A 27,664-nucleotide genomic window follows, 5' to 3' on the forward strand; every position below is an offset into this window, starting at 1 on the left:
TATCCTTTATGTTTGTAAACCGCAATCTCCGTTGGTGACAGCAAAAATGACGAGTTTTGAAAAATTAATCTTGAGCTTAATTGTTTGTTTTGAAAATTTCATTCGAAGGAATGAACTCCAGATAATTCCCCTTTGATGTAAAGTGCTTTTATCCCCGTTCTATACATCATATCATAATGAGTGAAATGTTTTACAAAAACTTATACAAAATATAAAGCAAGGAATTAACATAACATGCCGGTACAAATAAAAGGTGAATTTCATGCTATTGAAATCTATGTATAAGACGTTCGATCGAATATTCGAATATTTGTTTGCATCCCTAATATTTTTGTTATTATAATTTAGTTTTAACCGGAGGATTAGCTTGGGAAAAAACAGAATATCGTTAATTCCGGGCTTAAACTATTGTAACAATATTATTAACCATAATGTCCTTCGAGCATATGTACACCCAACATAAAACAAAATATTATCATTGAAATAATAACCATTTTTGGTTATCTGCATGCACGTTTTTCTTCTAATTTCATTGCGCCGACTTGATGCTATGCATCAACTTTTTTCTTGTGTCTAATTTGTATGTATGATCTTACAACTGTAGAGGTTTAAAAAATACAAAAAAGCGCCTTGACATATTTAATTTACTTAGAGAAAAAAAGTTTGATATAGTCTGTACTCAAGAAACTCATTTCACTTATGAACTTGAGAAATCAATATATTCAGAATGGAATGGTGAATGTTTTTACAGCCATGGGAAAACAAATGCTAGGGGAGTTGCTATATTATTTCGAAATAATTTAGACATTAAAATTAACAGTGTAGTTAAAGACAATAATGGAAATTTTCTGTTGATAGAAATTTTGTATAATGATATGTCTTTCTTGTTAGCTAATATATACGCACCAAATACAGATTGTCCGGATTTTTTAATATGATTTTCAATGAAATAGATAAACTGAGTAATATTGATAGGTATATTATTTGTGGGGACTATAACTTAGTGCTTAACCCAGAGTTAGACTATAAAAACTATAGAACGATTCACCATAATGTTAAAGCCAGGAAAAGATTATTAAGTATAATTTATGAAAGAAACATACTAGATCCATATAGAGAGTTACACGAAGAGAATAAAACTTACACTTGGAGAAGACTAAACCCTTTTCAGCAGGGAAGACTTGACTTATTTTTGATATCAAATTATATGATAAATCTTGTTAGAAAATGTGAAACAGATATGTGTTATAAGTCGGATCATTCAATTATTACTTTAGAGTTATGTTTTTTCTGCAGCCAAGCATGGTAAAGGCCTTTGGAAATTGAATAACTCACTTTTATTAGATACTGAATATTTAGAATGTATTAAAAAAAAGATTGATGATGTAAATTTTACAATATTGTATTCCTGTATATGATAGTGATGCTGTGATAGAAATGGATAGGTCTGAAATACAGTTTGTAATTAACGATGAACTATTTTTAGAAACTTTGTTAATGGAAATTAGAGGTAAAACTATATCATTTGGTAGCTACAAGTCTAAAAAAAGAAATCAACAAGAACAAATATTGCTAAATGATATTTTAAAATTACAAAGTAATATGACGGAAGATAATAAAGAACAGTTATTAATTCTAGAGTCTGAGTTAAATGAACTAAGAAGCAATACGCTTAAGGGCTTTGTTATTAGATCTAGAGCAGACTGGCGAAAAGACTACCTCATATTTTTGCAATTTAGAAAAGAAAACTATTGCTGATAAACACATACAATTTATTGAAAAAGATGATGGTTCTTTTATTTATGAACAAGATGAAATTCTGAAAGAGTCTTACAAATTTTATGAAAATCTTTACAGTGAAAGGGAATCTATTGATCTTGATCTTCAAAAAGAATCAGATAAATGTGTTTATAATGTATTAAACAAACATCAGATAGACTCCTTAGAGGGCCTTCTGACATATGATGAAGTATCAAATACTTTAAAAGTTATGAAAAATGATAAAAGTCCGGGAAGCGATGGATTTACAGTAAATTTTTATAAAATGTTTTGGAAAAATATTGGCAATTTTGTTGTTAGAGCAATAAACCATGCCTTTAAGTGCAATTCGTTTTCTAGAAATATAAAGTTAGGTACGATTGTGTGTATTCCAAAGGAAAATAAACCTAAACAATTCTTGAAAAATTGGAGACCTATTACTTTGCTTAACGTCGTTTATAAGATAGCTTCAGGTAGCATAGCAAATAGATTGAAAACTGTATTAGATGTTTTAGTTTCCAAAGACCAAACAGGATTTGTTAAAGGTCGTAATATGAGTGAAAACACTAGGTTATTGTATGATGTAATGAAATTGTGTGATGATAAGAACATTCCTGGACTCATTATGCTGATTGACTTTGAAAAGGCATTTGATTCTATATCCTTTAATTTTATTGAGAAAACTTTAGCATTTTTTTAAGTTTGGTGATACTTTTAAAAGCTGGATTAAAATGTTTCTATATAATACTGAAGTTGCTGTTCAATTAAATGGATACTTGTCAGATTTTTTTAAGATAGGTAGAGGTTGTCGACAGGGAGATCCAATATCTCCATATTTATTTATTTTATGTGCAGAAATCCTTTCTATAAAGATAAGACATTGTGAAGACATAAAAGGTAAATGTATTGATGGAGTGGAAAACAAGATTTCTTTATTTGCGGACGATACAACTTTATTATTAGATGGTACAGAGAAAACGGTGAAAACAGTCATAGATGAGTTATATAGATTTTCACAATTTTCATGTCTAAAAGTAACTTTTGATAAGACAAAGTTGGTTTGGATTGGAACTCAAAAATATTCTGCCAGATCTATTAAAACAAAATTTAAGTTGTCATGGGGTGATACTAGATTTAAACTACTGGGTGTACATTTTGATGTAGATATTAACAAAATGTGTAACCTTAATTTTCATGAAAAACTGTTGAAAGTGAAGAATAGCATTGAATATTGGAAAGACAATTCTATTACCACTGTTTACACACTTATTTATCAGCTTACCTAATCCACCAAACGCTTTTATGAAACAACTCAATGATTTATTCTCTGAGTTTGTATGGGGTGGAAAACCTAAGATAAAAAGTACCGTATTTGTGAAAGACTTTACACTAGGTGGTATTAAAATGATAGATGTAGCGAGTTATATGTATAGTTTAATAGTAAAATGGCTTAAAAAGTATATAGTACATAATGAAAGTAAATGTTTTAAAGTGATGGAGAGTTTATTTGATGTTGATAAGATGTTTAAATTTGGTAAAATGTATTGTGGAAATATTTGCCAAAAATTGTCAAATGTATTTTGGAAAGATGTTGTAAAAGCATATATGTTATATATAGATAAAATATGTATAGACACTGTAAAACAATTTTTGCACATGCCTTTATTCTATAACCATAACTTTAAAAATGGAAACTATGTATTTATGCATGCATTATTTATTAATGAGTTACACTGCGTAAAAGACTTATTCGATCTAAATGGTAAAATGTATGATCTAAGTGCTTTAGAATTGATTGTTGGCAAAAAATTGAACTTTTTACATTATAATGGACTTACATCTGCAATAGATTCATATATGAAGAAAAAGAACATTATGTTAAGAGACATTGACCTTGCTCTTTGCAAAAATCCATGTATAAATTGTTTTTTATACCCTATATTGGTAAAACAGGACCTCAATAGATTTCTTTACAACACATTTATTAAAAACACTGAAAAACCAACTAGCCAACAAAAGTGGGTGTTGTTTTATGAAAATATCAATATTAAATGGAAAGTATTTTATTGCACAAGAGATTCATATATTCAATGGTTACAAACAAGAATAGTTCACAGAATACTTCCAACAAAGTCGTTGCTATATAAAATGAAACTAGTTGACGATAACCTATGTTCTTTTTGTGAAAGCAGTGAAGAAACTCTGCTCCATCTTTTTTGGGATTGTAATAAAATACAGCCTTTGCTACAGCATATTTTACAAAAAAATGTATTCCATTGATCCAAATATTGTCATAAATAGTAGGTTTGTTTTGCTAAGGTCTGGAAAAAAAAAATTTAGTTTTGATTTATTGTTCCTAGAATTTAAAAAATTCATATTCCTTTGTAAAAGAAAAAAAAATTAGTTCCAACAGTACATGGATTTAATAATAGCCTTAGATAGCTTTGGATATTTATAATAACACAAAATTATCAGTTAAGGAAAGAAGTAATTGGACAGTTGTAGAACGTTTTCTACTTTAACTACATTTTCATTGAAATTATTTATACTTGAATTTAAGTTAAATTTTTAAGCATACAAATGAGAATATGTGATGTACTTGCATGTTTGTTTCTTTCTTTTCTTTTTTTCCTTAGTTTATAATCATGGATATTTGTTATTTGTACAGTGTTTAAAACGATACAATAGAGCACGATTAAACGTAAAAAATAAATAAAATATATATAAGTTGAAATTAACCTTAAATAACTTTGGTTTTGTTTCGCCGTTTGCAATAAAAGCATAATAATACTGTTAAAAAGAATGCAACTGTTAAAAGTAACCTTAAATAAGATAGAAGATAAACAGTACAGGCTTATTACGATATTGCAGTATGTAATATGTTAGTTTGAATTTGAATTAGTACCGTCTCTAAAATTTCTTTACAAACTAAATATATATATATATATATATATATATATATATATATATATATCTCCATCGATCCATCGATCCATCCATCCATCCATCCATCTATCTATATTAATCAAAAGTCTTTATTCATGCGCCATGAGTCAAGATTACCTTCGAGTTATAAACCGTATTGTACACATGGACGAGAGCCGTCGCGTGGTGTTCAATTGAAACCGATAAAGGATATTTAAAAAAATCGTTCGTCATTCCTCGCCAACGAATTTGTTGTTTTGTTCGTCATGCCTTTCTAACGAATTTTTTGTTTCGTTCGTCATTCCTTTCAAACGAATTTGTTCTTTCGTTCGTCATTTCATTCCAACGAATTTATTGTTTCGTTCGTCATTCCTTACCAACAAATTTGTTGTTTCGTTCGTCATTCCTTACCAACGAATTTGTTGTTTCGTTCGTCATTCCTTTCCAACGAATTTGTTGTTTCCAAAGAATTTGTTGTTTCGTTCGTCATTCCTTTCCAACGAATTTGTTGTTTCGTTCGTCATTCCTTTCCAACGAATTTGTTAACTTTACAAACGGATTCATGGCGCCCTTTGGTGCTTTGCATCAATGACATTTCTTGTTTTTTACTGAAATTGCACTGCAATAAAAATAAAAGACTCCCAACCTCCTCAGACATGTTATTGTATTAACTGGCATAGTTTTGTTGTATTTACTGTCATTATGTTACGGTCAACGTGTTGCTGTATTTACTGTCATTATGTTATTGTCATCGTGTTGCTGTCATCGTGTTGCTGTATTTACTGTCATTGTGTTACGGTCAACGTGTTGCTGTTTTTTACTGTCATTATGTTACGGTCAACGTGTTGCTGTATTTACTGTCATTGTGTTACGGTCAACGTGTTACTGTTTTTACTGTCATTATTTTACTGTCATCGTGTTGCTGTATTTACTGTCATTGTGTTGCTGTCATCGTGTTGATGTATTTACTGTCATTGTGTTACGGTCAACGTGTTGCTGTTTTTACTGTCATTATTTTACTGTCATCGTGTTGCTGTATTTACTGTCATTGTGTTACGGTCAACGTGTTGCTGTTTTTACTGTCATTATTTTACTGTCATCGTGTTGCTGTATTTACTGTCATTGTGTTGCGGTCATCGTGTTGCTGTTTTTACTGTCATTATGTTACTGTCATCGTGTTGCTGTATTTACGGTCATCACGTTGCTGTATTTACTGTCATAATGTTATTGTCATCGTGTTGCTGTATTTGCGGTCATCGCGTTGCTGTATTTACTGTCATTATGTTACTGTCATCGTGTCGCTGTATTAACTGTCATTATGTTGCTATCATCGTGTTGCTGTATTAACGGTCATCACGTTGCTCTAATTACTGTCATCGTGTTGTTGTATTGACTGTCATCGTGTTTCTGTATTAACTGCCATCGTGTTGTTGTATTTACTGTCATCGTGTTGCTGTCATCGTGTTGTTGTATTTACGGTTATCGTGTTGCTGTATTTACTGTCATCGTGTTGCTGTCATCGTGTTGCTGTATTTACGGTCATCGTGTTGCTGTATTTACTGTCATTATGTTACTGTCATCGTGTCGCTGTATTTACTGTCATTATGTTACTGACATCGTGTTGCTGTATTTACTGTCCTCATGTTGCTGTATTTACTGTCATCGTGTTTCTGTATTGACGGTCATCACGTTGCTCTATTTACTGTCATCGTGTTGTTGTATTGACTGTCATCGTGTTTCTGTATTAACTGCCATCGTGTTGTTGTATTTACTGTCATCGTGTTGCTGTCATCGTGTTGTTGTATTTACGGTTATCGTGTTGCTGTATTTACTGTCATCGTGTTGCTGTATTTACGGTCATCGTGTTGCTGTATTTACTGTCATTATGTTACTGTCATCGTGTCGCTGTATTTACTGTCATTATGTTACTGACATCGTGTTGCTGTATTTACTGTCCTCACGTTGCTGTATTTACTGTCATCGTGTTGCTGTATTTACTGTCATAATGTTACTGTCATCGTGTCGCTGTATTTACTGTTATTATGTTACTGTTATCGTGTTGCTGTCATCGTGTTGCTGTATTGATTGTCATCGTGTTGCTGTTTTTACTGTCATCGTCTTGCTGTATTTACTGTCATCGTGTTGCTGTATTTACTGTCATCGTGTTGCTGTATTTACTGTCATTATGCTATTGTCATCGTGTTGCTGTATTAACTGTCAGTATGTTACTGTCATCGTGTTGCTGTATTTACGGTCATCCCGTAGCTGTATTTACTGTCATAACGTTACTGTCATCGTGTCGCTGTATTTACTGACATTATGCTACTGTCATCGTGTCGCTATATTTACTGTCATTATGTTACTGTAATCGGGTTGCTGTTTTTACTGTCATTATGTTACTGGCATCGTGTTGCTGTATTTACTGTCATCGTGTTGCTGTATTTACGGGCACCGTGTAACTGTCATCGTGTTGCTGTATTTATTTTCATCGTGTTGCTGTATTTATTATCATCGGGTTGCTGTATTTACTATCATCGTGTTGTTATATTTACTGCCATCGTGTTGCTGTATTTACTGTCATCGTGTTGCTGATTTACTGTCATCGTGTTGCTGTATTTACTGTCATTATGTTACTGTCATTGTGTTGCTGTATTTACTGTCATCGTGTTTCTGTATCTATTTTCATCGTGTTGCTGTATTTACTATCATCGTGTTGTTGTATTTACTATCATCGTATTGCTGTATTTACTGTCATCGTGTTGTTGTATTTACGGCCATAGTGTTGCTGTATTTACAGTCATTGTGTTGCTGTATTTAGTGTCATCGTGTTGTTGTATTTACTGTCATTGTGTTGCTTTTTTAATGTCATTGTGTTGTTGTATTTACTGTCATCATGTTGCTGTATTTACTGTCATCGTGTTGCTGTATTTACTGCCATCGTGTTGCTGTATTTACTATCATCGTGTTGCTGTATTTACTGTCATCGTGTTGCTGTATTTACTATCATCGTGTTGCTGTAAATCTATCATCGTGTTGCTGTATTTACTGTCATCGTGTTGCTGTATTTACTGCCATCGTGTTGCTGTATTTACTATCATCGTGTTGCTGTATTTACTATCATCGTGTTGCTGTATTTACTGTCATCGTGTTGCTGTATTTACTGTCATCGGGTTGCTGTTTTTACTGTCATCGTATTGTTGTATTTACTCTCATCGTGTTGCTGTATTTACTGTCATCGGGTTGCTGTTTTTACTGTCATCGTGTTGCTGTATTTACTGTTATCGTGTTGCTGTATTTACTGTCATCGGGTTGCTGATTTTACTGTCATCGTATTGTTGTATTTACTCTCATCGTGTTGCTGTATTTACTGTCATCGGGTTGCTGTTTTTACTGTCATTTCGTTGTTGTATTTACTTTCATCGCATTATCATATTGAATGTTTTGCTGTTGTATAGAGATGTTTTTCATTTGTGCAATATTTTCAAGAAGAATACAACTAACCAAAAATGAATCAACTAGTGTTATCCTAACCGCTTCAGGTCATACTGACTTTGTTTGTAATTTCGAAGGATGAGATAATACTAATCTCAACAATTCTTACCTGAAGCCCAAATGGAACACCATATTCACGTTGTTGAACAAAATCAATATCTGTATGAAAATAATTGTATAGAGGTGACATGGTGTAATGTTTAATCTGTTTGCTGGGCAATTAAAATGTTTTTAGCATTGGAACTTCGCAGGGTCACGCAAATGCACGGTAATTTAAAAGCACTGAGAGGAACAAAGTTTCTATGAACATTAAAAGGTAACACGGAGCAATGAGAGAACGGTATATGTGTGCTATGTTCGTCCCATTTGTTGAATGCTCAGTGGAAACTACTCATTCATCTGTGGTTTGGTGACACTAACTTTCATCCCAGTTAATTGATTTATGAGTCATAGAACTGCACTGAATTATTCAATCCGTTATAAATAGCGTTTGATCTGGCGATCTAATGCATGAAAAATGCAGTTCTGTTTGAATGGTTTAATATAACGTTTTCTATAGATATTGGTGTATTGTAATGTTATTCCATCGCCGTAATAAACTTATTTCATCGTTGTAGACAAACTCGATAGGCGAGTTGAAAAATCTGTCATGTCTTTAAACGATTTCATCATACATTTCAGGTTTGACCCAATTTACACTGATGTCGTTTATGACTCCGTTCGTAGCTATAGAAAAACTATTTTTCCTTATCGAATGTTGATTTTGATAACTGCAACAAACTACATACTGTGCATTCAGAATGGTAACAAGTCAAACATATATATGGTTAATGACACCAACAGAATGTCACCATTAGGCAAAGACTAAATAAGTGAGCAGATAACGTCATCCAAAATTTGCATTTAACATATAACTTATAAATTATTCAAACATGTTAGGGTTACCTTAAAAAACACGGTCAGTGAAACACATGCGCACATGATGGTGAAACACATGCGAACATGATGAGGTTAGTGCAACCTTATAAAGACACGGTCAGTGAAACACATGCGAACATGATGGTGAAACACATGCGAACATGATGAGGTTAGTACAACCTTATAAAGACACGGTCAGTGAAACACATGCGAACATGATGGTGAAACACATGCGAACATGATGAGGTTAGTACCTTATAAAGAAACGGTCATTGAAAAACATACGAACATGATGAGGTTAGGGTTACCTCATAGAGACCGGGTCAATTAAACACATGCGAACATGATGGGGTTAGGGCAACCTTATAAAACACGGTCAGTGAAACACATGCGAACATGATGAGGTTAGGGTTACCTTATAATGACCGGGTCAGTGAAACACATGCGAACATGATGAGGTTAGGGCAACCTTATAAAGAAACGGTCATTGAAATACATACGAACCTAATAAGGTTAGGGTTACCTTATAAAACACGGTCAGTGAAACACATGCGAACATGATGAGGTTAGGGCAACCTTATAAAGAAACGGTCATTGAAATACATACGAACATGATGAGGTTAGGGTTACCTCATAAAGACCGGATCAGGTAAACACATGCGAACATGATATGGTTAGGGTTACCTCATAAAGACACGGTCAGTGAAACACATACAAATATGATGAGGTTAGGGTTACCTCATAAAGACACGGTCAGTGAAACACATACAAATATGATGAGGTTAGGGTTACCTCATAAAGACACGGTCAGTCAAAAAACTAATACGAAAATGATGAGGCTAGGGGTACCTCATAAAGACAATGTCAGTGAAACACATACGAATATGGTGAGGTTAGGGTTACCTCATAAAGTCACGGTCAGTGAAACACATAAAAATATGATGAGGTTAGGGTTACCTCATAAAGACACGGTCAGTGAAACACATACAAATATGATGAGGTTAGGGTTACCTCATAAAGACACGGTCAGTCAAAAAACTAATACGAATATGATGAGGTTAGGGTTACCTCATAAAGACACGGTCAGTGAAACACATGCGAATATGATGAGGTTAGGGTAAGGATAACCTCATAAAGACACGGGTCACCTCATAAAGACACGGTCAGTGAAACACATGCGAACATATTGAGGGTAGGGCTAGGGCTACCTCATAAAGACACGGGTTACCTCATAAAGACACTGTCAGTAAAACACATCCGAACATGATGGTGAAACACATGCGAACGTGATGAGGTTAGGGTTAACTGATACAGACACGGGTAACTTCATAAAGACACGGCCAGTGAAAACACATGCGAACATGATGATGGTAGGGTAACCTTATAATAACACGGTCAGTGAAAACACATGCGAACATGATGAGGGTAGGGTTACCATATAAAGACACGGTCAGTGAAAGCACATGCGAATATGATGAGGGTAGGGTTACCATATAAAGACACGGTCAGTGAAACACATGCGAAGATGATGAGGTTTGGGTTACCTCATAAAGACACGGTCAGCGAAACACATGCGAACATGATAAGGTTAGGGTCACCTCATAAAGTCACGGTCAGTGAAACACATGCGAACATTATAAGGTTAGGGTTACCTCATAAAGACACGGTCAGTGAAACACATACGAATATGATGAGGTTAGGGTTACCTCATAAAGACACGGTCAGTGAAACACATGCGAATATGATGAGGTTAGGGTTACCTCATAAAGACACGGTCAGTGAAACACATGCGAATATGATGAGGTTAGGGTAAGGATAACCTCATAAAGACACGGGTCATCTCATAAAAACACGGTCAGTGAAACACAAGCGAACATGATGGTGAAACACATGCGAACGTGATGAGGTTAGGGTTACCTCATAAAGACACGGTCAGTGAAACACATGCGAACATGTTGAGCGTAGGGTTAGGGCTACCTCATAAAGACACGGGCTACCTCATGAAGACACTGTCAATGGAACACATGCGAACATGATGGTGAAACACATGCGAACGTGATGAGGGTAGGGTGACCATGTAAAACACGGTCAGTGAAAACACATACGAACATGATGAGGTTAGGGTTACCTTATAAAGACAAGGTCAGGGAAAACACATGCGCACATGATGAGGGTAGAGTAACCTTATAATAACACGGTCAGTGAAAACACATGCGAACATGATGAGGGTAGGGTAAGCATATATAGACACGGTCAGTGAAAACACATGCGCACATGATGAGGGTAGGGTGACCATGTAAAACACGGTCAGTGAAAACACATACGAACATGATGAGGTTAGGGTTACCTCATAAAGACAAGGTCAGGGAAAACACATGTGAACATGATGAGGTTAGGGTTACCTCATAAAGACACGGTCAGTGAAACACATGCGAACATGATGAGGTTAGGGTTATATCTTAAAGACACGCTCAGGGAAAACACATGCGAACATGACATGGTTATGGTTACCTCATAAAGACACGGTCAGTGAAGTGAAAACACATGCGAACATGATTGTGAAAACACATGTGCACTTGATGAGATTAGGGTTTACTCATTAAGACACGGTCAGTGAAAACACATGCGAAGGTGATGAGGTTAGAAGTCCTTTACTATAACATAAAATGGACGGTACGGATAAAACCAGCATGTGTATACATTCTGAAAGTATGATACCATGTATCCTTGGGATGTGTCAAATATAATCAAGTATGAAACAGCAGTCTCGGTTGGATTAAAACTGCTTACTGCTCTCTCCCCATAGCGGTACTTTAGTCAATAAACTTTGAGTACATTCACTACTAAAACTGAAAGTTTACCCAACGTTAATGATAGAACGAATATATAAAGTAGTATCACATCTTTTCCCCATAAATGATTTACATATTTTAAGGGTTGCTCATCGCTTATCGATATAACTAGCTTATGTATAATTTATAAAATCATTATTTGTTTCCTGTTTGTTGTTTGTTCTCTTTACTATAGTTTTATTGCAGGTGCTACGGGTATGTCACGATTGGAGGGCGGATATTGCTCGGACGAGTACGGCTCGATCTACTCGGCACCTGGAAGTAGCAGCTGTGTCACAAAATCACTGTCCCCTGTGCCAAACCGGAAGGTAGCGGCGGCCACCCAGACACCCCAGCAGGTGCAGCTTCTTCGGAAGCACAGCGCCGATTGCCTCCTGTCTTACAAAACATATCAGATGGAGGAGCCTCATGCTGTCGGTGATCCGTCTAACCTTGAACCCAGGTACACACGCCCCGTTATGCATACTTCATCGAAGGGACAAACCAAGGTCTCACAAACCGTCACTACCTCAACTAGCGCTATATCAAAGAATGACTCTAGCAAATCATTTGATACCAACGGCAAAACAATCACCCGTACATCCGCAAGCCGCTTTAGAGACCTCCAATTAGCTAAACGTCCTCTCCAAATAGCATATGGTGACTTTGACTGTTACCGTGTGGATTTGAAGAAGCGACAAGAGTTCTCAAGGTGTAGTGGTTTTGATGGTATCCTATGTGTCCATGTGTTATGCGGTCAGGGTCTAAAGTGTGCGCGGATGACCCTTCGTGATCTTTATTGCGTGATCTCAGTGGATTCGTTAAATAAAGCTCGGACTATGATCCGGACAGGTGCGGTCAACTTTGATTGGGATGAAGCTTTTGATGTTGACGTTGAAAATGCTAAAGATGTGTCTTTCTTGATATATAACTGGGATCCGAATTATAAACATAGGTTGTGTTTTCATGGTTCTATATTTTTACCCGGATTTATTGACTCAAATAAAAAGAAACATATAGCCCTTAAAATGGAACCTAAGGGATTACTTTACATTACGATTCTTTTCCAAGAACCCAAAGAAATCCTACAACGAGTATCTAGCACTAAACGTGACGGTGTGTTTGGAGTTGACCTGGACACGGTCATCAAACGCGAGCACAGTAGCGCGCATGTCCCACTTCTCGTGTTGAAGAGTATAGCGGAAATCGAAAGGCGGGGAATGGAAGTGGTGGGCATATACCGCCTGTGTGGGTCCTCACGACGGAAGGCACAACTGAGGGAGGCGTTTGAGAAAAACGCGGCCAACGTCGATCTCTCGCCTGAGAATGTCTCTGACATCCACGTCATTACAGGTATGGAATATTTAGAAGGCTGCAAGGGTGTAGTAATTGATTATGTAAAATTAGGTATATAACTTAATTACAACAATTCCTCCGCTATCTGTTTACGTTATCAGCATGATTTCCTTGACAATCGCCACTTATGCACATTCAGTGCTTTGATTAGTTCTTATATCTTACTAAAAGAAAAAATGGAAGTAAAAAAAAATCCTAACACTGCTCATCCTGTTCAAGGGTAGTCTAGCATTTTATACTTTCAGATACCGATTGTTTTTTTAATAAATAAATTCTTCTCCGTACACAGGCATTCAATTTTCTCTACAAACATCGGCATGATTCTCTCGTGGAAGAGAGTGGGATATATGTTGTAATAAAAAAATGCAAATCCAATTATTGAACCAGCCAAGGAGCGTTCAAAGTTTATAAACACCACTATGGTGAGGGAAATATGTGATATTTCTATACCTTTATCTTAAGAATGGGTGAAAGCGTGGCGATATTGTCAACTTTTTGGCACACCCATTGAAAATATACTAATCATGTGAACCTCTTAGGCAAATCAGAATAATTTTGCGCTTGTAAACAGAAATGTAACTAAGTATTATTTAAGTACAGTCAAACCTGGTTGAACGGTCACCTCCTTTAAATGGCCACCTGCCTTAACGGGCCACTCCAAATTCCCCCCGTACGTTTTTACTATATAATGTACGTGCATTAAGCGGCCAACTGTCTAACGCGGCCACGGCCACTAATTTTTGTCTCCATGAAGCCATATAAACACTAATTAGCGGCCACTAATCCCTTGTCACTGACACTTCCACTTATAAATTTTTCCAATACACAGCTTTAATTGCGTATAAAAGTTTACGGAAAAGAACGACGGCCTCGGGAATCTCTGTCATCCAATGAAAATGAATATTGCATCACACGATTGCCATGCGTCTTTACTCATCGAGAAATCATGTTGATTACACGTCGGCGAATGTTTTGATCAGAATTGACACAATTAATGACACAATTAATAAGATAATTAAATAATTACGAAGATAATTATTAAATACCGACAAAAACACCTGTTTTTATGAGTTCACAATTTGCATTGTCATTCGAAGGCGTTAAACGAGTTACGATTTTTATGCACTTTAATATTATTTTTCAAAGTGCACGGATTTATATTTCTACGAACGGATATTTACAATACATTGTTCTTGATATGTTTTTACCTTTGATTATGGCTGAAACAAAGACTAATCGAAAGTGTTTGACTCTAAAAGAACGTGTCGAGTTTATAAAGTTATTAGAAAACGGCCGTAGTGCAAGAAGTGTTGCCAAGGAATTTAACTGTGGAAGGACTCGAATCAATTTCTTACTTAAGCGTAAGCGTGAAATGTGTAGACTGATATGTGGTGTGTTTTGTTTATGTCTTGTTTCAACATTTATCTATTGTATTTTATTTATAAATTTGAAATAAATTTATTTTATCTATACAAATGTATTTGTATTCAGCCTTCTTCAATAATATTGATACAGATGTTACTGATTGTGGTGTGAGGTGGTGGTTAAGATACATACTCCATCTCTGAATAAAGCTAAAGGCCGAAATGTCAAACCTGGATTAAGTGGCCACCTGTCTTAAGCAGCCACTTTGATCATTTCCCAAGGGTGGCCACTTAATACAGGTTTGACTGTAGTATGCTTTTAAGTTAAAATTATTCTCTTCAAAGGTTAACTTTTACGGATATTTAACAAGTGCAAAATTCGCTAATACCCTTTTATACTTTTAAGCGACATACAACAAAAACAACAACACATTTTTTTTCCTGCGCATACTTCAGTCACATCTTGGGCATTGACTTGTTACAACCTAAAATCGGAATTTTATAAAAAAAACTTGTTTACATTTTTATGAATTTTTATTTAACCTAAATAAAAAATGTTTTAAAGTTATTTTCTTCAAATAAGTGCATACTTTTACACAAGTTTGATAGCATTTACAAGAAAAACAAGTTTGTCAACACACGTTTTGATTCTACAGTACTGACTGTCCATTATTTGGACAATGACTTCCCATTCTCCATGTATTGGACAGTCCCTTCTTGAAATATTGGACAGTAAGTAAAGTACGGAACGCAGTTCAATAATTCCCATATAGTATAAACGGATGACGTCACAAACATGTTTATAAATTTATCAAATAAGAGCTTTGTCGCACCTGTCGTTCAAACAATATGACAACCTCATGAAAATATCACATGTAGCCCGGAATTAACATAACTGGGTTTTCCCATGCCGGTACAAATAAAAGGTGAATATCGAGCTATTGAAATTCATGTAACAGTCCAATGATTCTATTGTCTCCGAAGTAACGTGTGTATATAACAACGGTTTAATTTTGTTTGTACCGGAGGATTAGGCTGGGAAAACCCGAATAACTATAATTCCGGGCTTAAACTGATTGGGGGTCATAAGTATCCATCATGGTGTGTTCCCACGTTCCCAACCGCTAATTTTTCTTATAGAAATTGAGGTTGGGGAGAGGTATTGTGTGTTGTAACAAAAGAGTAAATGGATGATAATTGGCGAAAATTGCTATACTGTTCTGAAAAAAGTTGCGTGTTTAGTTTTAAAAAAGTTGTTCTTAATTTTCATAACATAAAATAACACAAAATTTTATATAGAGCTGATTTTATTTGTAAATCATAAAAGTTCATATAATTAGAAATGCAAGAATATAATGAATATATGGAAAAAACATTAGAGTTGATCTTAAATTACGAAAATATAATTAAACAGCATACTATAGATATAACTATATCTCCAATAACACATTTAAACAGTATAGCCAAATATCACATATTCAACTAGTTATAATGTATGTATGTATTGGTATAAATGAAAACATACATTATCACACACATTTACTTCAGTTTAGCTAAATGGGCAACAGTATCAACATATGTTATTATATCCATATGGCCAGTTTGCAGCTGGTAAACCTGATAAGCCTTTACTCCAGTACACGGTAAACCCGCTTCCTCGGCCGCTGCTTACCACCATTGGCGTGCTGGAATATCTTGGCCTCGTAAGCAGCCTGCTCTTTCTGGACAATATCAATCAGAGTGTATACATTAGGGTGGCAATAGCGCAGTTGGTTATTAGTGTTATGGTGCCACCCTCAACATAATTTGTAGCGGGTGGACCTTCATTGTCGTAGTGGTTCCAGGCTCGACGGTCTCCCTCTATCCCCTGCTACGTTACATATTCCTTAAACCAAGACACTGGCACAGATACCAGGTCTCGGCTGTAGACAATTTGGTCAGGTTCTCAACGGTGGCGAATATCAGTATTCGCTCAACATCACAGTCGTTTGCAACGAGGAATCGCTGCCCGGCTAGTGTCCCTGTCCACTTCCCTTTCAATGTCACACCCGCTCTATGCTTTGGCAGCACTGGTCTAGTCTTTGACCGCTGCCTAGACTCGATTTGGCTTCGTAGAATGTTGGAAGTTTTTTTTACCAGGAATGTCTTAATTACATTAATAAGGACTCATCAGTATTGTTTCCAGAATAAATTCGATCAGTTATTATTATTGACAATTTGTATTTTGTCTATACACAATTAAAGAAATTATTTCGTTTTTATAGATATGCATTGCAAACAAATGTCAACTTTATAGTTATATTCTACAATAAGTATGCATTTCGAACAGAGTGAAACAATATATCCGTAATGAAATACAGTGAAATAATATTCAATATGTATACTGCAAGAAAAAGTTGTTTTGTGTTTTTGTGTGTAGTTCATTTTTTTGTTGAACAGTATAGAAAATACAGGTAAGTTTGAGGTGCGAAGAGGTAACTGGGGATAATTTGTGTTAAAATTATCTCGCCCACGGGCAAAGATAAATCAAGTACCCGTATGGAACTCATTTTTAATGGTCAACACATTGTAACTACCCCCTTTGTTGAAGACTGCCGTTTGTAGCATCATAAAAACCTTGTCTTGTGGCAATATTTAGAATGCTGATTAATTATTTCTCGCTTTAAATGTCACCATAAAAAGTTTTCACGCACCTTTAAAGAAATTATCCTTCACTCTCATCAGAACCGATTTGAGATTTAACATTAACAATCACTGCGCGCATATCCATGACGACCACGAATTATCATATATCAATACGCATTTTTTTCACTACGCACAAAAGAGTTTCAGCAAAAAATACATTTTTACTAAATTTTGTTTAACTAAGGTAGACAAAACATCTACCATAGCCGCTTATGTAAAATAGGTTCATCACAACCCTCGCTCAGAATGTTCGGCTGAAACTCGGTAAACCTCCTTTCCGCAAAACACCTTACGCTCGGGTATCTTTTACTCTCGGCCATGGAAGATACTTATATTCTAAACCAGTTTATGGAGTAAAAAATGTGTAGGTAAGTCAACAAACGACATTAGGCATCGTGTTATCATGGTGACTTAGATTAATCAAATAGTCAACTAACGATCTTAGGTATCGTGTTGTCATGGTGTCATAGATTGATTAAATAGTCAACTAACGACATTAGGCATCGTGTTGTCATGGTGACTTAGATTGATCAAATAGTCAACTAACGACCTTTTTAAGTGGAGTACGCAAACCATAACTAGTTAACCTATTAATGTTGTATAGCTTAAAAAGGTAACAGGTGGCAGTTCTGGGCACTTTCAAGCCAGTTTTGAGTCTTATGATATTTATCTACTGAATAAGGAGTGGCTGGCCACGACAAGTTCAACCGAATGGGAGACGTGAATAATAAACCACATTGAGTGAAAAGGACATTCAGTTAATGTCAAAACTAAATACTAAACACGAGTTTGACATCCTCGTAACATATCATTCACGACTCGCATATTGGGCGTCCAAACAACCGCCAAATAAACGTGCAACAATAAAACCAAAAATATACTAGAACAAATGCATAAACATGTATATATTCATAGAAATTAAGTATAAAAGCCATACACAATCAATTTAGAAATGGGTTTATTGCACTACAATTATACAACATAAAAAAATGCATAAAAATATATATACCTATATTGTGTGAAACATGTAAGGAGGTGGATTGGGAGGTGGAGGAAAATTATGAAAATTATTTTGCTAAAAATTCGCTAGCAGGTATCTCTGAAGTTTTTACTAGAATGGTTGAAGCGGGAGACTAGCGATAGGCCGACACGCAACACGTGACCACTGGTCACGGCTTGGAACGCTGATAAGCCACGCACACACCACGTGACCACTGGTCGCGGGGTAGAACCCTGATAAGCCACGCTTTAGATGTAAACGGTTCAACCTGCATATTTAGTTAGGGGTGATTCAGTTCAACCCGCAGATCCATAAAATACTTTATGTTGGTATACAATTATATTTATGTATTGCTACTGAATAAGGAATAAACATTTTTTCAATGTCAAAACTAAATACTAAATACGAGTTTGACATCTTCGTAACATATTAAGTTTCGCAGATGTTAACTAGAGATAGCTAGTTAATTGTCGCGAAAATTAAGTGGTTAACACGAAACAATTCGCGAACGTTAACAGATTATCTTACGGCAGTTATATGTCACCATAAAGAACGCCAAAAATTATCCTTGTTTATTAAAAGATATTTTTACAAAAACGTTTATTACCGATTTCACCAATCTAATTTAATTTAGTGACTAATTCATCATGGACTAAATGTTGCTATTTTATTATTGTATCTGATTTTGTGTAACTGTTTAAGTAAAATGTTAGGTACGCTCTGAAAGATAGCACGACAGTTTTCAAGGGCAATTCTGATGTGACAATTCCTTACCTGGATGGCGATAATTGCGGAACTGATCGCAAAATAGATACTTTCGTTTTCTAACATTCAATGAAAAAAATGCTATCTGTATTGTTCTTAAGAAAGTCTTGAAATATTTTAGCACGAGATTGCTGTTGGTTCTTCAAGTTTTACAATAACAAAATTATATTTTTCCTATTTTCATTTCCTCTTGAAAAAAAGGATTAAATCAACATGCAATCTTCTCTCCTCTTAACCTTTACAAACATGTCTTTGCCAAGTAAAGATCTGTCCCTTCAGAAAAATATTTCCCATGAGGTTAAAAGCTATAAAAAGAAAATGTGTGAAAGTGTTGTCTTCCGAATTGTCTGCCAGTTATTTCAGCAAACGCATCCGACAGCGCGCTAACTGTATTAAGGAGCTAAAAAACATCATCCATATTTAATCAGTCCCAGACGAAGGCAATTATATTTATCAAATGTTTAAAGGACCGATGTCTTTAAACATATTTTTAGGTTATCTTATGTATGGTGGCATAACTAGTTAGTTATGTGGTTAACTAGTTACGTAACTAGTTATTTTTTTCAATGGATAAAAGATCATAGCGGGAACAAAATGCCACTATTGGTGATGCCCATGAGGCCATGTCCGGTCAACAAATAGACTACTATTGGTGATGCCCATGAGGCCATGTCCGGTCAACAAATAGACTACTATTGGTGATGCCCATGAGGCCATGTCCGGTCAACAAATAGACTACTATTGGTGATGCCCATGAGGCCATGTCCTGTCAACAAATAGACTACTATTGGTGATGCCCATGAGGCCATGTCCGGTCAACAAATAGATTACAATTGGTGATGCCCATGCGGCCATGTCCGGTCAACAGATAGGCCACTATTAGTGATGCCCATGAGGCCATGTCCGGTCAACAAATAGGCCACTGTTGGTGATGCCCATAATAGACCACTATTGGTGGTGCCCATGAGGCCGTGTCCGGTCAACAAAAAGGCCACTATTGGTGGTGCCCATGAGGCCGTGTCCGGTCAACAAATGGGCCACTATTGGTGGTGCCCATGAGGCCGTGTCCGGTCAACAAATGGGCCACTATTGGTGGTGCCCATGAGGCCGTGTCCGGTCAAGAAATGGGCCACTATTGGTGGTGCCCATGAGGCCGTGTCCGGTCAACAAATGGGCCACTATTGGTGGTGCCCATGAGGCCGTGTCCGGTCAACAAATGGGCCACTATTGGTGGTGCCCATGAGGCCGTGTCCGGTCAACAAATGGGCCACTATTGGTGGTGCCCATGAGGCCGTGTCCGGTCAACAAATGGGCCACTCCGGTCAACAAAAGGGCCACTATTGGTGGTGCCCATGAGGCCGTGTCCGGTCAACAAATGGGCCACTATTGGTGGTGCCCATGAGGCCGTGTCCGGTCAACAAATGGGCCACTATTGGTGGTGCCCATGAGGCCGTGTCCGGTCAACAAATGGGCCACTATTGGTGGTGCCCATGAGGCCGTGTCCGGTCAACAAATGGGCCACTATTGGTGGTGCCCATGAGGCCGTGTCCGGTCAACAAATGGGCCACTATTGGTGGTGCCCATGAGGCCGTGTCCGGTCAACAAATGGGCCACTATTGGTGGTGCCCATGAGGCCGTGTCCGGTCAACAAATGGGCCACTATTGGTGGTGCCCATGAGGCCGTGTCCGGTCAACAAATGGGCCACTATTGGTGGTGCCCATGAGGCCGTGTCCGGTCAACAAATGGGCCACTATTGGTGATGCCCATGAGGCCGTGTCCGGTCAACAAATGGGCCACTATTGGTGATGCCCATGAGGCCGTGTCCGGTCAACAAATGGGCCACTATTGGTGATGCCCATGAGGCCGTGTCCGGCCAACATATTGGCCACTATTGGTGATGCCCATGAGGCCATGTCCGGCCAACAAATGTCCGGTCAACAAAAAGGCCACTATTGGTGGTGCCCATGAGGCCGTGTCCGGTCAACAAATGGGCCACTATTGGTGGTGCCCATGAGGCCGTGTCCGGTCAACGAATGGGCCACTATTGGTGGTGCCCATGAGGCCGTGTCCGGTCAACGAATGGGCCACTATTGGTGGTGCCCATGAGGCCGTGTCCGGTCAACGAATGGGCCACTATTGGTGGTGCCCATGAGGCCGTGTCCGGTCAACGAATGGGCCACTATTGGTGATGCCCATGAGGCCGTGTCCGGTCAACGAATGGGCCACTATTGGTGATGCCCATGAGGCCGTGTCCGGTCAACGAATGGGCCACTATTGGTGATGCCCATGAGGCCGTGTCCGGTCAACGAATGGGCCACTATTGGTGATGCCCATGAGGCCGTGTCCGGTCAACGAATGGGCCACTATTGGTGATGCCCATGAGGCCGTGTCCGGTCAACGAATGGGCCACTATTGGTGATGCCCATGAGGCCGTGTCCGGTCAACGAATGGGCCACTATTGGTGATGCCCATGAGGCCGTGTCCGGTCAACGAATGGGCCACTATTGGTGATGCCCATGAGGCCGTGTCCGGTCAACGAATGGGCCACTATTGGTGATGCCCATGAGGCCGTGTCCGGTCAACGAATGGGCCACTATTGGTGATGCCCATGAGGCCGTGTCCGGTCAACGAATGGGCCACTATTGGTGATGCCCATGAGGCCGTGTCCGGTCAACGAATGGGCCACTATTGGTGATGCCCATGAGGCCGTGTCCGGTCAACGAATGGGCCACTATTGGTGATGCCCATGAGGCCGTGTCCGGTCAACGAATGGGCCACTATTGGTGATGCCCATGAGGCCGTGTCCGGTCAACAAATGGGCCACTATTGGTGATGCCCATGAGGCCGTGTCCGGTCAACAAATGGGCCACTATTGGTGATGCCCATGAGGCCATGTCCGGCCAACAAATGGACCACTATTGGTGATGCCCATGAGGCCATGTCCGGCCAACAAATGGACCACTATTGTTGATGCCCATGAGGCCATGTCCGGCCAACAAATGGACCACCATTGGTGATGCCCATGAGGCCATGTCCGGCCAACAAATGGACCACCATTGGTTATGCCCATGAGGCCATGTCTGGTGAACAAAAGTCCACTATTGGTGATGCCAATGAAGCCATGTACGATCAACAAATAGACCACTATTGATGATGCCCATGAAGCCATGTACGATCAACAAATAGACCACTATTGGTGATGCCCATGAGGCCATGTCCGGTCAACAAATAGGCCACTATTGGTGATGCCCATGAGGCCATTTGCTACCCTATCTGTATGAAATTTGGCCAGAATGAATGTCTCTATACCATATTGATCAAGTTCGATTGTGGTTTATGTTTGGGGAATAGACGAGATTCCCTGGTCGAAGGTGGTTTATGTTGGGGGAATAGACGAGATTCCCTGGTCGATTGTGGTTTATGTTGGGGGAATAGACGAGATTCCATGGTCGGTTTATATTGGGGGAAAAGACGATATTCCATGGTCGATTGTGGTTTTTGTTGGGGGAATAGACGAGATTCCATGGTCGAATGCTTCTTAACTCTCTTGATATCACCTATGTAACCATCTCTGTACAACCTTGTCGCAATATCTGTGTATCTTTGATTTTTTGGGTCAGATTTTATTATTATTTGTTAGATGTTTTTACACCTGTTATTTGAAATCAGAAGTAATTAGTTTGAGCTAAGCTGACAGTCTTTTTGAAGTATTTCCTGTTTTCTATTGGTTTAATTTATGTAATGCGTGTCCGGGCTGCACAATATAAGGTAACAGATTTTTAAATGTTTAGAGAAAAGGAAAAAAGGTAGTTCTTCATAGAAAACGGACTCTTGAAATTTGTCTGTGATCGGAGGTGTTTTTACCACAGTCCAGCAAACTATAGCGTTGTCGCTGTTGTACAATGTATTTGGTGTTGATTTTTGGACTACACACACTGTGTTATTACATCAAGTATTGTTAAGGAAAGAACAACATAATAAAATCGTGAAAAGAACTTGGTGTCGTGAAAAGGATTTTGGTTTGGACGTGAAAGCTAATTCCCCATTGGTGCTCCAATCTACTGGTTTAAAAGTTAAAAAACTCACGGCACAGTACCATTATTGATCATGTTAAGTAAAAATCAAGGTCGCTATAATATGTGAAATATTCTATAACAAATTGGTGCTAGCACTTTCAGTGGCATCAAATAGGATGTAAGCTACGCACTAGTGGTACCAGATTACAATTTAAATACAGTACCAATGTAGTTGGTCAGCTAGTGTATATTTAATGTGATATTTAATCGTATGCTGTATGCACTGAACCAACTGTAAACACTTTAGATACTTTTAAACACGTTGAGCTATGACCTTCTGGATATTCTGTTAAAACAACTTGAAATTCGAAACTTTACTAGGTGTACTGAAGGATTACTTGCGGGAACTTCCGGAGCCCTTGGTGACCAATGCCCTCTACCAGATGATGTTGGATGCCCTCAGTGTGCGACTCCCGGGGGATCCAGACGGAAGCGCCACGCTAATGCTCAGCATCCTCGAGTGTCTGCCTAAGTCAAACCAGGTGAACATTTATTCAACTAACTTACCTTAATTGCAGCTATAGAAAATAAAGGATAATGGTATGATATGTTAAATCATTAACAATCAAAATAGATTATTCTGTGAGATATGAATCTGAGATTTCAATATTGATAAAAACTGAAATGTATGATGCATAAGACTCAAACGGCATAATGTATGAGGCATAAGACTCCATACGGCATAATGTATGAGGCATAAGACTCCATACGGCATAATGTATGAGGCATAAGACTCCAACGGCATTATGTATGAGGCATAAGACTCCATACGGCATAATGTATGATGCATAAGACTCCATACGGCATAATGTATGAGGCATAAGACTCCATACGGCATAATGTATGAGGCATAAGACTCCATACGGCATAATGTATGAGGCATAAGACTCCATACGGCATAATGTATGAGGCATAAGACTCCATACGGCATAATGTATGAGGCATAAGACTCCATACGGCATAATGTATGAGGCATAAGACTCCATACGGCATAATGCATGAGGCATAAGACTCCATACGGTAATGGCAGTCACAGAATAATTGCATCAGTATGTCTCGTGATTCAATATTATTTTCATATGCTGGAATTGACAATTTAGAAAACGAAAAAGTCAAGTCTGCAAACGCCAGGTCGCATGTTGTATATATATATAGATATATATCATTTCAGTTTCATCGATGAACATCAAATATACAGTTCACAATAATGATATACATATCTACATAATTATTAGTTTGCCAGGTAAGCGCAGTTGTTAGCGCACTCGCTTTTCACCTGAACGTATCTGAGTTTGATTGGTGGTCACCAATACTGGACGAGTGGGATTTCTCTAGGTTTTCCTGTTTCCACCACGAGACATGCAACATCGTGCCAACGAAAGTGACTTAGCATCAGCTAAAATTACTTTCTTTACAATCGTTGCATAATAAATAAAGCTTAAACTACACATAACTACGTTATAGGAAAATGTCACCAGTCTATCCAGTACAACAACGACTACGCTTAAAGTTTACATATCGCTAAAGCATTACGAAAATCAAGAAATTTTGTTAAAATCATTTCTTTTACTTTTCAAATCGTATAACATGCAAATTATAAAACAATAATACCGCAGTGCATTAATTAGGACTTTTATGGGGGTGATAATTTTTTAAACAAGAGGGCCTAAAGTTCCCTAGATCGCTCATCTAATATATGGCACTCTGGTCATAGCATTTCTATTGTGTTCATACATAGTTCTTTTTCATCCGACAAAAGCTATATCATGTCGCGGCGTGGAGTCTAAGATTTGGTAAATGAAGACAGCTTTATGCAAGCCTCGAGCATAACGGAGAACCGCCTCTAAAACATGTGCATGAGCAACGCTCTTAGAATCGTGGCATTCGCCATTAAACATTTAACTCTCATTTCAGGAGACGATGTCTATGATGTTGAACCATCTCCATAAGATGGCCGTCCAGAGTGACAAGAACAAGATGGGGCTTGACCAGCTGGCCACTTGCCTTGGTCCCGTGATCCTCTGCCCCTCCTCCCTCGGGGCGAACCCCGGGGCTCTCGAGTACATCAAACACATAGAGGTTCTTAAATACCTGCTGGAGGTATGGGCTAAAAAGGACGGCACAGGTAAGGATTCATGTGATCATTTTATTTTTGTATATTGAAATAGCATCTGTCAATTTCGAGAAAAGGTACCAAGCAGCTTGTATTAATAATATATTTGGACAATATAACGTAAGTGATATGATTGTATCGTTGCCTATGTGAAAAACAGGTTTCGATGTTATGTTAAATGAACCTTTGCTAATGTTAAAACCAGATGAAATGAATATTTACCGTGTGTCCATTTTGAACTATTTGATGAAACGGCAAATTGTATTTTAACGCTATAACTAAATGGTTAAGAGTATCGTTGCCTATGAGGCTATGTTTAGAGCCATATAATAGTATAGCTCACCTCCAACATAACTAATGTTATCCGCATGGCATGAACCCACTGAGTGTGTATATACCACATTCCCAGGTACTAATTGTGTAACTAATAATAATTTGAAAACAATAATTTTTATAAGTGTGTCTATCTAACTGTTGTTTCTTTTAACTTAAAATTGTCATAGATATTGGGCAAGAAGTATGCAACATGTGAGTTTGTATTCATAACTTATTTCTTTCAGAAAGCTCCAAGCCGTCGAGTAGCGCCACCTCCCCAAAGCCAGATAGATCCGTCATGAACGTCAAGACCGGTAGCCCTGATCCGACGACAACAAACTCTTGACACTTGGTCAACTAGCAGCGTATAGACCGTGGGTAACGGACATCAGACGGTTGGACGTGAAACGTTAAGGCCGCCGATAATATATACTCAAGAAAACAGTGGTTTACGAGACACATGGAATTGCTTAGCAGACAAACATTTGCAAAAGGAGACTATAATAGAGGCGTTATAACAAATTTGTCTACCAGTATTAGGCAAACATTAGAGTATTTAAGAAAATAATATGTATAGCGAAAATGCAGTTTACTTAAATTTCCATTGCAGTAACATGTGAAAGGGAATGATCTAAAGAAGATGTACACAATATATCTGCTTTTAAGATAAGCATACAGACAATGGCGATATAAGTACACTTCAAGTCCTTGCGAAAGGGAGGAATCTGTATTGTCCGTCCTGGTCCATATGAGTGGCATACTGATAAAGGGCAATTTACATCGGTTTTATGTGCAAGAACGACATCAGAGTAAATATTTGTGGCTGCAATGTTTTATTTAATTACTTATAGTGTTTTGTTTGTATTTAGGTAGGATTGCTGTGATGAAGACTGTATATGCCAATATATGGGGATACCAGTCAGCCGAGCTAAGCTCCAGCCAGCAGTCTCGGTATATCAATATCAATTTACTGTTGGCAACACAGAAGACAGACACTGAAATCACCATAGACCCATTTACATGTAAATGTTTCATATTCGATTTCCATATTGTAGGTCATTGATAAATTATAAAACTCCATTCTCTCATTGAGTGAATGCTACCCACACATGCTGAGGGCATCTGATTATTATTTAATGGTGATTTACCATACGGATACTCTAGAAGAATATGTCAATACGATAGTAATAAACCAAAGTGAAACGAATGCTTACGTACCGATATGATTATACTATTGTTCATACACTGTAGATGTTGGTCTAAACTGGTAAGGGGCGTTTCGGAATAGAAGTAAAATACGCTGTTTTTTGTATTGTGCAAATGGTAAATGCCACGGGTAAAAAAAGAGAACGCAAAACTGATTATCTGTTGGTTTGCACGAGTGCACATGTTGAATAAAGACGCTATTCTAAAAATTAATAACAGTATAAAAATATAGTATATTTAATTGTAAATTGTTGTCATGTAAACACTGTTCCACATGACTATGCGGAGCTTATGAGTGTGGCTCATGTCATTGTTGACTGTTTCAATATTAGCTTCACTGTAGTTTTTATATGATAATGAGATTAAGTATCATTTGACGGGTTGTAATATTGAGGACTGTAAATAGTTCTCAATCTAGAATAAACTATTCAATTTTACATTTGTGTTTGGTGTGTGTTATGTTATCTCCCTTTAATGCAAATGCTATCCCATACCTCAAATGGCTTTCGTTTAAAGTTTACATATAGCACGTTTTCTGCAGGTATTTATCGACAAACGATCAATTGGTAAGAGGAATTCAGACCAAAAAAATATGAAAAAAGGAATCTAAACGAATCAAGCTGATGTCAACAGTAAATAGCACGGCATTTTTTTCATAACGCATACTTTCCCGACGTTTTTAAGTGTTTTCTGTAACCAGTCAACGATTTGTCCTTCAATCGAAGCTAGTTTCATTAGTCGACTACTTTATTTTCTTGGCAATACATAAACAATACATTATGGATGAGGGGATCTTCGTAAGCATGAGATACATGCGAATGAATTAAAAAAACAAAACCGATACAGTCTACGATAAATT

At 37.6% G+C, this 27,664-nt stretch overlaps 1 protein-coding gene across 1 annotated transcript in view; it reads left to right on the top strand.

The window, feature by feature from the left end:
- Positions 1-27,165, top strand: part of LOC128215315 (uncharacterized) — a 43,922-nt gene extending 16,757 nt beyond the window's left edge. The window contains exons 2-5 of the mRNA XM_052922014.1: positions 12,132-13,277; positions 23,493-23,653; positions 25,086-25,296; positions 25,845-27,165. Of these exons, the coding sequence (XP_052777974.1) occupies positions 12,132-13,277; positions 23,493-23,653; positions 25,086-25,296; positions 25,845-25,945 (1,619 nt within the window). The 3' untranslated portion in view covers positions 25,946-27,165. The remainder of the gene's footprint in view (positions 1-12,131; positions 13,278-23,492; positions 23,654-25,085; positions 25,297-25,844) is intronic.
- Positions 27,166-27,664: the final 499 nt, after the last annotated feature.

Source organism: Mya arenaria, chromosome 13, assembly GCF_026914265.1.
Source record: "Mya arenaria isolate MELC-2E11 chromosome 13, ASM2691426v1".
Taxonomy (NCBI): domain Eukaryota; kingdom Metazoa; phylum Mollusca; class Bivalvia; order Myida; family Myidae; genus Mya; species Mya arenaria.